The sequence below is a fragment of the Medicago truncatula genome, chromosome 8 (genome assembly GCF_003473485.1).
Source record: "Medicago truncatula cultivar Jemalong A17 chromosome 8, MtrunA17r5.0-ANR, whole genome shotgun sequence".
In the NCBI taxonomy this organism is placed as follows: Eukaryota; Viridiplantae; Streptophyta; class Magnoliopsida; order Fabales; family Fabaceae; genus Medicago; species Medicago truncatula.
Window position 1 is genome coordinate 35,326,799 of NC_053049.1, and position 13,099 is coordinate 35,339,897.

At 33.9% G+C, this 13,099-nt stretch overlaps 3 protein-coding genes across 6 annotated transcripts; 2 read left to right on the plus strand and 1 right to left on the minus strand.

Annotated features, from left to right (window-relative positions):
* Positions 1-1,286: 1,286 nt before the first annotated feature.
* On the minus strand, positions 1,287-4,673 carry LOC11406104 (uncharacterized). Its single transcript, XM_024772636.2, has 4 exons — positions 4,503-4,673; positions 3,401-3,671; positions 3,198-3,319; positions 1,287-1,607 (listed from the first exon to the last, which is right to left on the minus strand). The coding sequence occupies exons 2-4, from the start codon at positions 3,654-3,656 to the stop codon at positions 1,443-1,445; spliced, it is 543 nt and encodes a 180-aa protein (XP_024628404.1). The 5' UTR covers positions 3,657-3,671; positions 4,503-4,673; the 3' UTR covers positions 1,287-1,442.
* Positions 4,674-4,817: 144 nt separating this feature from the next.
* LOC11406638 (exosome complex component RRP42) lies at positions 4,818-9,923 on the plus strand. 4 transcript variants are annotated; one of them, XM_039828643.1, is made up of 8 exons: positions 4,818-5,037; positions 5,111-5,238; positions 6,152-6,208; positions 6,348-6,440; positions 8,465-8,543; positions 8,665-8,789; positions 9,230-9,373; positions 9,449-9,923. In XM_039828643.1, exons 2-8 carry the CDS (start codon positions 5,113-5,115, stop codon positions 9,683-9,685), a joined length of 861 nt encoding a protein of 286 aa, XP_039684577.1. In that variant the 5' UTR covers positions 4,818-5,037; positions 5,111-5,112; the 3' UTR covers positions 9,686-9,923. The 4 variants fall into 4 exon arrangements, with proteins under 4 accessions (XP_039684577.1, XP_024628403.1, XP_024628402.1 ...); XM_024772635.2 differs by having other exon boundaries at positions 4,818-5,018; positions 5,086-5,238; XM_024772634.2 differs by having other exon boundaries at positions 4,818-5,018; positions 5,105-5,238.
* A 638-nt stretch (positions 9,924-10,561) lies between these two features.
* Positions 10,562-11,478, plus strand: LOC11406103 (uncharacterized). The gene is made up of 2 exons (XM_003629383.3): positions 10,562-10,969; positions 11,217-11,478. Exons 1-2 carry the CDS (start codon positions 10,781-10,783, stop codon positions 11,265-11,267), a joined length of 240 nt encoding a protein of 79 aa, XP_003629431.2. The 5' UTR covers positions 10,562-10,780; the 3' UTR covers positions 11,268-11,478.
* The last annotated feature ends 1,621 nt before the right edge of the window (positions 11,479-13,099 follow it).

Here is a 13,099-nt window from a genome sequence, read left to right on the forward strand (position 1 = left end):
CTGGCACTTATACGTGCCTGTCTTTCCGTTCTTTTTATTTCGCTAATGTTTGAAAATTATGAATGATATCTTTTATTAAATTTTGATTTTGCTTAAAAATAAAAATATAAATGCTTTTTGCTTTCAATTATAACAAACCAAACTAACCATGCTTATTTATTTCAATGACACCAACAATATAACAAAAAAAAATAAAATCTAAATTCTTATTTTTTTATTAACACCATCAACAATCTTTATTATAGAAAAAGTTGTTTAAGGGTATAATGGAAATAGTAAAAAATTATGTAGATAAACTCATCTAGTTTGTTACACCTTTTAAAGGATAAAAGAAAAAAAAACCGAACTCATATATACGCATATCATGTTTGTTACAATTTTATTTTAATATTTAAATTTAATTTTATCTATTTATTATATGTGCTATTTGTATTTAAAGTTTAGATAGTAATTTGAAAAAAGAAAAAGTCATCTCATAAGAGATAAAACATGTTATTTTCTTTATAGAAGTATATATAATATTACTTTTAAGTTATTTGATAAAAAAAAAAAAAAAAATTAATTCTCCGTGTCACGGGGCTCAGCTCACACTAATTATGGATAGCACTTGGGCAACCATTTTCTTTCATAATAATTTTTTGTTTCTTTGTACACTTGTGACATTGTGGTTGGCCTATGTCATCAATGTCATCAACCACAATATCACCCAAATATTTTCCCGCTAGTTATATTACATTCAACAACATAATTACTACAGTATAATTTAAAATATTAATATTTAAAGTTATATAATTTCCTTAAGTGGGGATCCATCATACCCGGATTCCCTTCTGTTTTACACTCTTCTTCCCTACTTCACTTCTCACTCTTCACAGAAAAAACTCTTTCTCCATTCTCAATGTGGAGCAGTTTCTTCCCCCGCACCTCTCCATATTTAACCTCATCTTAACCATTTCACCCTCACCCAGAATACAACTTCCTTCCCTCTAGAGACCCCAAACCCATCTTCACCTTCTCCCATACCCCAAATAATTCCAATTTCACATCTTTCTTCCCACACTACTTGAAAACCTTGTCTTCCAGAAACCAGTAACATGGAATGGATCAAATAGGAACCGATACTATAACTTCCAAAATTTACACGCCACATGTAGAGGGAAGATGCAAGCTCACCGTGCATATGGACAGATCTAAACCCACATATGATGTTAATATAAGCAGGTTTAACACCCGTCCAGAGTAATGTAGAACCAAAAAAAAAAAGCAAGGTGGAGCTTCACACTTCCTAGTGTCGAGAAAAATTACTTAAAATAAGCAGAGTCGCCCAATCATCAGACAACATAAAACAAATTGAAGATATAGTATGTGTAGACGGTACAAATTATTAATTGGCCCAAAAACTTGACCGGCATTAACAATTGCAAATGAGGTCCTAAATAAATTTAAGCCATAGACTTTTTCTTCTCTTCCTCAAGGCGCTGCAATTCAACCAGTCTTTCTGCCCACTCTCTTTCCCTTGCAACTGCAGCCATTTTTCGCTCTACCTTCTTAACGTTCTTCTTCCGCTTAGCCTCTTGCATCTGAGCTTTCCTTTTCTTCTTTTCCGCCTACATGCAAAAAAGTTCCCAATGAACATACAATTATCTTAGGTGAAAAACCATGATCACAGTTATGTTTATGCAAAGACCATTTTGGCTAATATACAACCAGAGTTCAAATTCTTCTATAAGGAATTTTGGATCAATACCATAGAGAAACTTTCATTTAAAAAAAAAAAAATAGGACATGTACTTTGTTAGGTTGTAAAAGAAAATTACTCTAGCCTCCCTAATACATAGCTAGAATAACAAGCAGCAGCTGACAGATAAATGGTCATAACCAAATCAATTTAGCCTCAGCGCATTGTGAAGTTGTACAAAACAAACCTTTTTGCTTTAGTTGACACTTGACAGCCAATTATTTGCCACAGGGGGCCAGTAATATGGACCACATACTGGCATGATAGTATGATAACTTAAACATACATATAGGTCAATTCCCTCAGTTGTCACGCTCAAATTTCTATTTTGTGGTTATTATGGCTATAAGCATGGATACAATATACTGTTCACATTCAATAGAAAATTAACTTGCCACAAATTAACTTGCAACAAACTATAAGTTGCATTTAAATCTTGGCCCATCTGTAGTTTGTGATCTATTTTACTACGATCAACTTTTTGTACTAGGGGATTCTACGGGTTTTCACCACACATCTCCCAACTATCTAAGATGAAATTATACCATCTTTTCATAGTTGGTTCTATCCCAAATTGCTCTTCAGTGCATTCATTTATTGCTCCAGTCAGATTCTTGCCCTTTACTTTTCAAACTAGTAACTGTAAAAAATCTAAATTCCTTGAATCATCTCAAGAATCAAGACCGACAACCAAAATTTTAGCAAGATCTTTAATATACTATTGTGCATTTGGTTCAGGTTGTTTTTGACATCGTTTAAAAGCATTTTGTTCCATACTCTGTTAGATATATCCCATCTGCATAGGATGTTATAATATGAATTTAAAAGAAAATACTACTTAGGATTGCTTAAAATCAAATGCAGATACTGTCAGTTGTGCATATAGTGATGTCTGTTATTGATACTCAACAACTAGCTATCCATGCTAAAGGTTTTCAGTTAGACTGTCTTCGGCTAGAATTTTGAATGGATGGGCTGAAGTGATACTAGTAAAAGACACATTACCGATATGCATTTTTATTCAAATGTTTAGATTTTTTTTAGAAGTTTTTGCATTATGATTATGTTGCTCTGTAGTATTACATGTATTTGCTTTGGTTTAGGTGCTGCTTCTCTTTTCTTACCTCCACTTTCTGTCATGAAATATCATTTCAAGTCTAACCCTGTAATATATATGTTTTGACAGTTTAGCAGCTATTGCAAGGAAAAGGTCACAACATTATGATACTATCCTTTCAGCATCGCTTGATTTTAATCCAAATGTTCAAACAGCGAAAGGATGTCATGTTCCAGTATTCAGTACTCTTGAGGAACAGCTTTTTTAGGTCTCTAAGATATTATCTTCTAACACTATATGGCTTACACATGTAAATAATTTTGCAAATCAAAGGGTCTTGTTGAACAATAATAAATAAGATGAATCTGATGTATAAAATGAAATTAAGTGGCTAATATATACCAGTATAAAGGCACGGCGCTGCCTCATGCGTTTCTTCTCATTCCTCCTCTTGATGCTCCCTTCATTAGGCTTATTGGGAAGTATAGTCTCGCCAGTTGTGTGTTCAACCCAAGCATAAGGCCCTGGATGACAAGATCATCATAAATTAAGTAGTTTCAGACGAAATTTAAAAGCATGAGAAGTAAAGAAGCAACGCAACGCACCAGAGGGTCTCAAGCTAGCCCGCTTTCGACGGGGTTTATCAGAAGGTCGTCTCTTGGGAAAACGAGTGTCTGTCAAACTGTGAAAGTGGCTCAAAAAGGGAAGAAGGAATTGGGGTGTTTTGCTGCCGAAAGATGGTTGCAAAGAAGCATGAAACGGCAATGTGGAAGAGATTTGTGAAGTTGCTACCGTCCTTGACGACGAGAGTGAGATCAGAGGGCGTAAAACATTCCCGAGGACTCCTCTTCCGAATCTCATTTTTCTTGTGCACACCTACAACATCACCAATATACAAGTTTTTCTCTGAACAGTTGAATTGAAATCCTAACGAACTAAAAATGTATGAGTTGATTATTATCAGTTACAAAAAAAACAAGGCAGTCATTCACCATAGTAATCTACACCGATTCAATAGTTTTTCAGCTCAAAATTTATGATTTCAATTACATTTAGTTTTTCAGCTAACTAACTATAACCGCTTCTGCTGCATCAATTATATTTGTATTGTAACTAATACAACTACACTAATCAACTTCTCAATTGATTTGAGCTAAAGGTTAACAGACCTGGACGAAGGAGAAAAATATTAACCTAACAAACAATTAATTACACCAGAAAGCCACATTACATAGAACTTGACCAAGTCTCTCAACTACTTCATCATGATACTAACCGTTGGAATATCCAATGACTTATTTTTACCCTTTGAAGCCGTGCAAATTACTCAACTTCCTATATCATCCTTCACCCAAAAGCATCTACTTCTCAAATTTCTCTTCACAACTCATCATCTCAAATTCCTTAAACATGTTCACTTGGTATGGAGAATGCTTCCTAGCTGAGAAAACACGTTCTTCGCATATTTCATAACCCCGGTTACTAAACTATCAATATAAAATCAACAAACAAAACAATATATCCTGATTCAATTATTCTTCATAAAATCAATTTCAGTAACCAAAACCTAAAAGCTAAAATCAATTTCAGTACTGCTATCACTAATACTCTCAATCTCTTGATTCAATTTCAATTTCAATTTCACTATCCTGATTCAATTACTCTCACTACTACTATCAATGTCAGCATAGTAATTTCAAAACTGACCTGAAAACTGATGGGTTGCGTGCTTTCGTGTTGGTACTGCGTTTGTGTTGATGGGCTGAGCGAGTAGAGGAGAGCGACGGTTGGTTGGTGGGTGGTGGTGGTAGTGGGTGGCGGTGGTGCTGCTGCTGTGAGAAAGAAGAAGGAAACGCGTGTGTTCTTTGTTCCCGAAGTTATTACTATGGTGTTGATGTTGTACTGTTAATTATTATTTATTTTTTTTAAGTTTTTTTTAATGAGTTATTGGATTCAATCTAAATTTTTAAATAATCCTAGCCACTTATCCCAATAATTAACTTTAATTTAAAAGATTAAGATCAAATCTACATTGAAAAAGATATCACGACCATTCATCACCGTTAACCCATCGTAGACCACACCTCAGCTAATCACACACTTTCTTCTTTTCCTCTTCATCTTTCTTTCCCGACACCGATCCTTTTCCTCCTTCAAGCGCCGCCGCCTCTTTCCCATATCGCCACTGTTTCCGGCACCGCCAACTTCCTCCGTGAACCACTGGTATTTCGTGATTATCTAGGTTTGATTTGATTACTATGCTTAACAGTTAACACACATTAGTTTTCAGTTTGTTTACACTTGTGCAGCTGCAGGAATGGTAGGGTTATCTTTAGGAGAACAATGTTTCATAGAAGGTGGCATTGCTCATGATCTTCGTTGTGATGGTAGAAAAAGATTGACTTATCGACCTATCCTTGTTGAAACTGGAGTCATTCCTCAGGTAATAATGCTTTCATGACTTGGTACTTTTTTTTTTTAGAACATTACTTGGTACTTATAACTTATGTATTGCACCGGCAACGGACACTTTAAGTCGAAGGCGTGTTTTAATGTTTGACATTGGACACGTGTCAGTATCCGACGATTAATGTGAAAGTTACATTTAATTAATTTAATTTATTTTTTTTATATTTGTGGTGTCTATGTAAGTGCGTCATAGGTTGGCACTTGCTAGGGTGTTATGATGATTTGACCCCAATCTGGTGTCTATGTGTGAGTGTTTGTCTTCGTGTTAGTTTTTCATGGGAATGGATTGGCTAACTTTACTATTCCATGACTTTGATAACTTTAGTGTATTTTGATGATATGATTAAAATAAATTATTTATGAGAGAGAGAGAGAGACAAAGTTACAAAGTCACCATATCTCAAATTTAGCCAATTTTGATCCATGTTTCATAGCTTGGCACTTACAAGGGTGTCCTAATAATGATTTGACCCTAGACTGGTGTCTACGGTCAGTGTTTGATGTCCATGCCTGTGTGAGTGTTTGGTGTCGATGTTTGTGTCACATGTCAATGCTTCATAGCTTGGCACTTACAAGGGTCTACGTGTGACTCTCTGTGTAAGTTCTTCATAGCATGACACTTGCAAGGGTGTCCCGATGATTTGACCCCAGCCCAGTGTCTATGTGTGGGTTGTTGCTGTCTATGTCAATGTTTCATAGCTTGGCACTTGCAAGGGTGTTCCGATGATTTGACCCCAGCTTGATGAATACGTGTGAGTGTCCGTGCTTCATAGCGTGACATTGTAAGAATGTCCCAACTCCCACTGATTTTAATTTTGACCCCAGCCAGTGAATTTTTTCTTGCTTTAAGTAGTTTTAATTTGCAGACTTTATGAACTTCTTGATAGGCAAATGGTTCGGCAAGAGTCAGAATTGGTGCTACTGAAGTCATTGCTAGTGTGAAGGTTTGTGAAGATATTGAGATTGATCTCTTCTTTCATGACTCATAACATTCTTTTGTTTAATAGTATGACGATTTTTTTTTTTTAAAATCACAGTAGTTTTTCTTTTACTAATCATGATATATTGGCCACGCAAGTGCAGGCTGAACTTGGAAAACCAAGCTTGATGCAACCTGACAAAGGGAAGGTCTCGATATATATTGACTGTAGTTCGACTGCAGAACCAGCTTTTGAGGTTTGCTTATTCTCTTTATTGCCTCTCTTCCCCCTTTTTAACTTTATCTAGAGTTATTCATATATTCTGGTTTTCTTCATATTATTCAAGTACTGCGACGGTGTCAACATCGATCGCAAAACTAATAAATAAATCAATTGATAAAACTTTGTTCACTCACACAGCTGGAATATTTTCACTTATTAAAATGAATGAAATTCCACAGGAACAGTGGATACCTCTTGATATTAGAAGGAAATACATCCAAATGAAGAAAATGCAAGAAAATATCTCTTCCCATTTACTTCCTCCACATGTGACATGCCCCCTTTTCTTTTTAGCACAAACCTTCCAAATTTGAGGCCTATGGCTAATTTGGTCTACCAATTCATCCATACCCCTCCATGGTATGGATGTCAACTCCTATCATTGCTCCCTTTCCTATGTCGGTTTCCTATGTGAGGACCATAGTATCAAGGAGCCAACTTTTGATTGATTCTCTTTGGCACTGATTGCTGCCTTTAGGGTCCATAGCTTCCCCACAATCATTCTTTGATGTTCACTTGACCAATTAACTTGAAAATTGAGATGCTGTAAAATTCCAAGTCTATAAAAAAGTTCTCTAGGCATGGCCTCCACCGTCCTTACCTCCCCAAGTTTCTATGCAAAACGGCACTGCCCACTGCTTAGGTGAGGAGTGCCAGCAGAGCTCTCTAACATTCTCTATTCTTGGCTGAAGTTTGTTGGCCAAATGACACAACTCAATAGGTGGCTGTGAATTAAGCTATAATTTTTGTCGCGAAGTTCAAGTCCTTTTTTCAATATTGGGTTTGCTAGATTTAATAATTCTTGAAGTGGTTAATGAACAGAATAAGTTGGGGGTATACAATCAACCTAATCCAATAATTGGATGAATAACTTCTGATTTGGATGATATAAAAATGTGTGGTTGGTCCAAGTAGAAAGAGACTCAGATACCTTAAACAAGTGGTCAATGGTTCAATCTTTGACTTTTGTGTTTGGAGAAATTCTGGTTGGGAAGTGAGAATTCACCATGTAAATCCACTAGGTTCTGTGATGGAAATTAGTCACGTTACATGGTTTCCAAAAACAAAAACTAAACTAGTAATTGTAACTAATACAGCCTATAGAACAGAGTAAAGATTCCCAATCTTCATTTAGAAAATTAAAGAAAAGTAAACTTGACTGAAATGTAAACGAGATTGATTAGAGAGATATGCAGTTGATATATACTGGTAAAATCACGTTCTTGTGAGCTACATTCTGTCCCCGAGCTAAACTCAGAACTTCCGCTTATGCTTTAATTGAGAAATTACATGCAGATAATCAAACATTCAAGAACATACATATCTCACCCTTATACCAATCTTGAGATTCTTCACTCAAGAAATACAACCTTTACTGATTCCACGCCCAAAAGCAATTTTAGGGATACCGCCCAATATGTACCTGAATAGAAAAACAGCACTAAAAGGTGTACAGTAACATAAGCTGTAACTATAAGGACTCTCAAAATAGAGAATATACAATTTTTCACCTTAGTGAATCTTCAATTCGAAATGGTAGTGAAGGCTCTTAGTTAATATTGAATTTTTTGCAACGTTTCTATAACGTGTTTCTCAGATTTATATTCTTTCTGAAAAATATTTTTTGTATTTATGAGAAAGATATGTAATCAACTAGTTGTTTTCTGTTTATTGCAATTTCTTAACTGCCAATTTGTTTATTTGTCTTGATATGATCAATTTAAATTTAGTCTATAACCGATGCAATTCTTTCAGAATAACTAAAATGTTCAACTATTATCTTTTAAAGACAATATTCTATTCTGGAATCGATTACACATTCAATTCCACGAACTGTAACAGATTATTTATATTTAATTAAATTTCTGGAACATTTCATGATCATTATAATCAACACTTTTGTATGTCTTATTTACCATTCTTGATTTTTAATTACATTCGACCTCGTCAAAATTATTAGTTTTATTTGGCGTTTTATATCTTTTGGTATGTATATAGGGTCGAGGGGCCGATTGGTTGTCAGCAGACCTGTCAAATGCTCTTCAACGCTGTCTCTTGGGTGCTAAAAGTGGAGCAGGTCTATCTTCCTCCTAATGTGAAGATTATGTTTACTCATATACTTTTTTTCTCATGTTCTTGCTTTTTGTTAATTGTATATTTTTATTGCTGTTAAGCCCTTTTACTTTATTGCCCTCCAGGTGCTGCAATTGATCGCTCCTCACTTGTTGTTGTTGAAGGGAAAATTTGTTGGGATCTTTATATTGATGGGCTTGTTGTTAGTTCAGATGGGAATCTGTTAGACACTCTAGGTGCTGCCATCAAGGTACAACCGAAAATGAAATATAAAAATTATATGCCTGAAAGGGGACAATAATGGATTTATGGCCATAAAATGATTATCATTTCAGACTTATAAGAGATCATCCTTTGATGATCATGGCAATAATGTTTACTTTTCAAATTTTCATGTCCACATTCATTATATTTTAGCTGTTGATGTTAGTCAATAATCATGTTACAGAAATGATATTTGGGCTGTTTCAAAGATGTGATCTATAATCTCCCCCTCTTTTTTAAAATGTCAGTTTTGGGAAATGGTTTGAAGTTATCCAAAACATGTGATCTTTCTAATTGTTTCTAACTAAAATATCCGAACTGATCTTGTAATCAGTTTTTCACGTGATTTTCTTTTTAACCATATAAATCTATTTTTAGAATTAATTGGAAATGCTTTGATGTAACTAATGCCTATTATTCTTGTAGGTTGCTTTGAGCAATACCGGTATTCCAAAGGTTCAAATTGCTGCTGGTGCATCCAGTGACGAGCAACCAGAAGTTGATGTAAGTGATGAGGATTTTATGCAGTTTGACACATCTGGAATCCCTGTTATAGTTACGCTGACTAAGGTAACATACCTATGCTATCTTGTTTTGTTTTCATTGCCCATATTTTGTGATTTTCATACAATCTCTCCTTTCTAGGTTGGGAAGCACTATATTGTGGATGCCACACCTGAAGAAGAATCACAAATGAGCTCTGCAGTTTCAATCTCTATTAATAGGCAAGGGCACATATGTGGCGTAACCAAACGAGGAGGTGCGGGGCTGGATCCAAGTGTCATTCTTGATATGGTATCCGTGGCTAAGCATGTAAGCGAGCAGTTAATAAATAAACTGGATTCAGAAATAGCTTCTGCTGAAGCTGAAGATGAGTCATGAGTCCTGACATAGAACTTTCAACTTAGTGATCACTAGGATGTGTTGCACACTGTAATTTTTAATTCTAAAATGGAGCTTATATTAGGGAAAATAGTACGCTCTTAAAAGAACATGCTCCAAGGAATTTTGGATGTATTCAATGAGCATGTATGTTCAATACCATGAGAAAAATCATGAACTCAAAGTCAGCCCATTGTTGAGCTGTTCATTTACAATTAATTTTCAGCACATGTTTAAACTTGGCATGAGCATTGTCCACGGACGCATAATCATGTTAGAGATGTAGTAACGCTATCGGTGAACCTTCATCTGTAAGTTTTAGGAGAGTTAATTCTTGATACGAAAAATTGTTTTCATAAAAGTGTAACCTTCACCTAATATCCTAAGTTTTCATCAAAGAAGTAGCCATCGAGCTGCAAAGCTTACTACCTATTTTGTTAGCAGTAGCATTTAAACAAGGCAAAGAGAACAGACTATGAAACATAGACACAAACACCGGACATGAAGATGCGATGAGGGCACGTAGGCACCAACCTATAGGACCACTCGTTGAAAATAAAAGATAATATTCAAACTATCTCCAGGTCTGGCATTGCATGTTGAATATTTTGACACTGTAATCCACTGACTTAGTATCTAAAAAGAGAAGTCCAAGTTGCCAATGGAAAAAATGAAGAAAGTATCTTTGATTTTAGAACAATAAAAGGCATGTCCCTAATTTGATCTTGATTCCCATCTTCCACTTGTTGTCCACTTTCCTGATTCATATAGGGAATTCCCTAAGAACAAGTATCTTTATCTTTTGTCCTTTTCGAAGATATATTCCTCACCAAGACCTTACCAGTACCTTTCCTCTTACTTATAAGGTACTAGCTTGGTTATTGTTTTCTCATACCATTCCTTGAATCAAATAGCTATTAACATTTCTTCCTCTCTTCCTTTTCCTATTTGTGAAAACCAATTAACCAAGATAGTTCCATTTTCCTAAAGAACTTTCTTATACAATTTTTCTAAATTAAGCTCATCTTGTTCTTGAAATGGGATCAACTTGGACTCCAAGGCAAAACAAACAATTTGAAAGAGCTTTGGCTATATATGATAGAGAATCTCCAGATAAGTGGCAGAATGTTGCCAACATGGTGGGAAAATCAGTTGAAGATGTTAAAAGGCATTATGAAATCCTCAAAGAAGATGTTAGGCGCATTGAGCATGGTCAAGTTGCATTCCCTTACAGAACAAATAATGCTAATAACTGAGGCCATGGTCTTGAATAACAAACAAAAGGTATATGATTCACCTTTTTCCCACATTTTTTTATTCACATCCGTGCAATCTTGTACAGAATCTTTACTTTTTATTTATTTTAAGAAAAATCTTTTTCCCACATTTTTTTTTATTCATTCATATCATGTTCAATCTTGCACAAATTTTTACTAAGTTTTTAGTATAGCTACAGCCTTTGGCTGCTGTATATATGCTTAGTTGTTTGTTTTTTAGTGCACTGACTTTTAATTCCTTCTTTCACTGGCAGGTTCTCAATCCAGAATTCAACAAAATTGAAGACTCAATTATCCACAGTTAATTAATAAGTAAAATAAATGAAAAGTAGTACTATCAACTCAAGTATCAGCAGCAGTGAACAGAATATTAGACCAACTGCAGTGCAAGCTACCAATTATGTCCATGTATTTACAATTTTTTTTTTCTTCCTTGAAGTGATGTACTTACAAATTAAACTTGTGTGTAAACCAGTATTAATTTATCTATAACTAATGAAGAATGATTTATTTGTCTATCTATTGTTTACTCCATCTGTCACTAACTAAACACGATCATTATCTGTGTTAATTTTTTATTTTTTCAAACATAACCCCCTAATTGATGATACTAATTTGTCTTGTATGATAAAAAATCAATATTGTATAAATCTATACACAAATGATATTTTATTAATAGTTTTATATAAAATGTACATTTTTTTGTCAAGTGACCTAGTAGCTGAAGCTCACATGTTTTAAATGTGGAGATGTTAGGTGTCCGAGATTTAAACTCGACCCCTCTATATATTATTCATCGTCCCCGCCAATTGAGTGAAGTTTACGGTACAACACTTTAGTTATGCAACATATTATATATATTTTTAAATACATGCAATTTGAAAAAGGCTTATAAAAAGTAGGGAGGGAGGGAGTATCTAATACTCATATTCTTATGATCTAATAATCAAGACATACATGACCACAACAAAAGCTACTTCCATTAGAGAATGTTACTATTGAAATAACGGCATTATTAATTTCTTCAAGAACGTTTGTAAAGCTTACGCTAAATTCTACGTCATTCTTCATTTTGTAGTAAAAACATGCAAATGCAAATCACCACACCTCCGTTTTAAAATCTCTGTTTTATATACAACATATATACAATATCATTCAAAGTCAAATATGGCAAACTGACCCACTCATTTAAAATATAATCATCTAACGATTTCGTCAGGTTATAATAACAATAGTAATTATATACCTTTTTATTTTATTCTTTACTATCTTTGAACAAAAATTGTACCTAAATGTAAATTATATTTCAAATTATTAGATAAATTTATTATTATTTTTAATATACGCATTCCTTACTAATATTATTAATTTGTCTTTAGAAATAAAAATTCAGATTAGATGAATTTATTATTATTTTTAAAATACGCATTCCTTACTAATATTATTAATTTGTCTTTAGAAATAAAATTTCAGAATTGATTAAAACTATAAAAGACAATTTTGTACATCCTTATACAAAATTTACATATTATTTACAGGGACGGGCCCATGCATTTTGAGTATTAGGGACAAGATATATAAAATTTCAACCATTAAATATATATAATATTTTATTTTAAAAAGCATATACATCATAATTGTTCTTTGGTAACTTTTATATTTTAAATATATTGAATGATTTTATCATTTTTGATAGCAATAAAAAAATATCTCTATAAATAACTAGAGCCGTTTAACCAAACTAACAACGATTGATCAAGCGGAAGAGATTAGTATCTTATGTTGTGGCTAAAAGAGCACCCACATTTATTGTTCGACACGCTACAAATGCGATTATTTCTAGTTTAAGGAACTTATGAAAAAGAAAAAGAAGAGGCATTTAACCATTCAGACACACACTCATATTTGGTCTAATGTCAAACTATATGTATAGTAGAGTATTTTAGATAGAAGAAAAAAACTAAGTGGGGGCACTTGCCCACATAATGTGTAACGTATATCCGTGAGTAATTACTTAGACTATCAATATTTTTAAGGTTATGTTACCTAATGTCTCCATAACACTATTTAAATATTTTAAAATAAGTAATTATTCTTTTAAAAAGTTTAATATTTTGATTTTCAGTACATTGAATAC

Coding starts and splice junctions, on each gene's coding strand:
- LOC11406638 (XM_039828643.1), top strand. CDS start 5,113: ATGGTAGGGTTATCTTTAGGAGAACAATGTTTCATAGAAGGTGGCATT. Junction 8,544..8,664: donor GGGTGCTAAAAGTGGAGCAG/GTCTATCTTCCT, acceptor ATTGCCCTCCAG/GTGCTGCAATTGATCGCTCC. Junction 9,374..9,448: donor TTATAGTTACGCTGACTAAG/GTAACATACCTA, acceptor TCTCCTTTCTAG/GTTGGGAAGCACTATATTGT.
- LOC11406104 (XM_024772636.2), bottom strand. CDS start 3,656: ATGAGATTCGGAAGAGGAGTCCTCGGGAATGTTTTACGCCCTCTGATC. Junction 3,320..3,400: donor GGCTAGCTTGAGACCCTCTG/GTGCGTTGCGTT, acceptor CTTGTCATCCAG/GGCCTTATGCTTGGGTTGAA. Junction 1,608..3,197: donor AGCGCCGTGCCTTTATACTG/GTATATATTAGC, acceptor TTTTGCATGTAG/GCGGAAAAGAAGAAAAGGAA.
- LOC11406103 (XM_003629383.3), top strand. CDS start 10,781: ATGATAGAGAATCTCCAGATAAGTGGCAGAATGTTGCCAACATGGTGG. Junction 10,970..11,216: donor TCTTGAATAACAAACAAAAG/GTATATGATTCA, acceptor TTTCACTGGCAG/GTTCTCAATCCAGAATTCAA.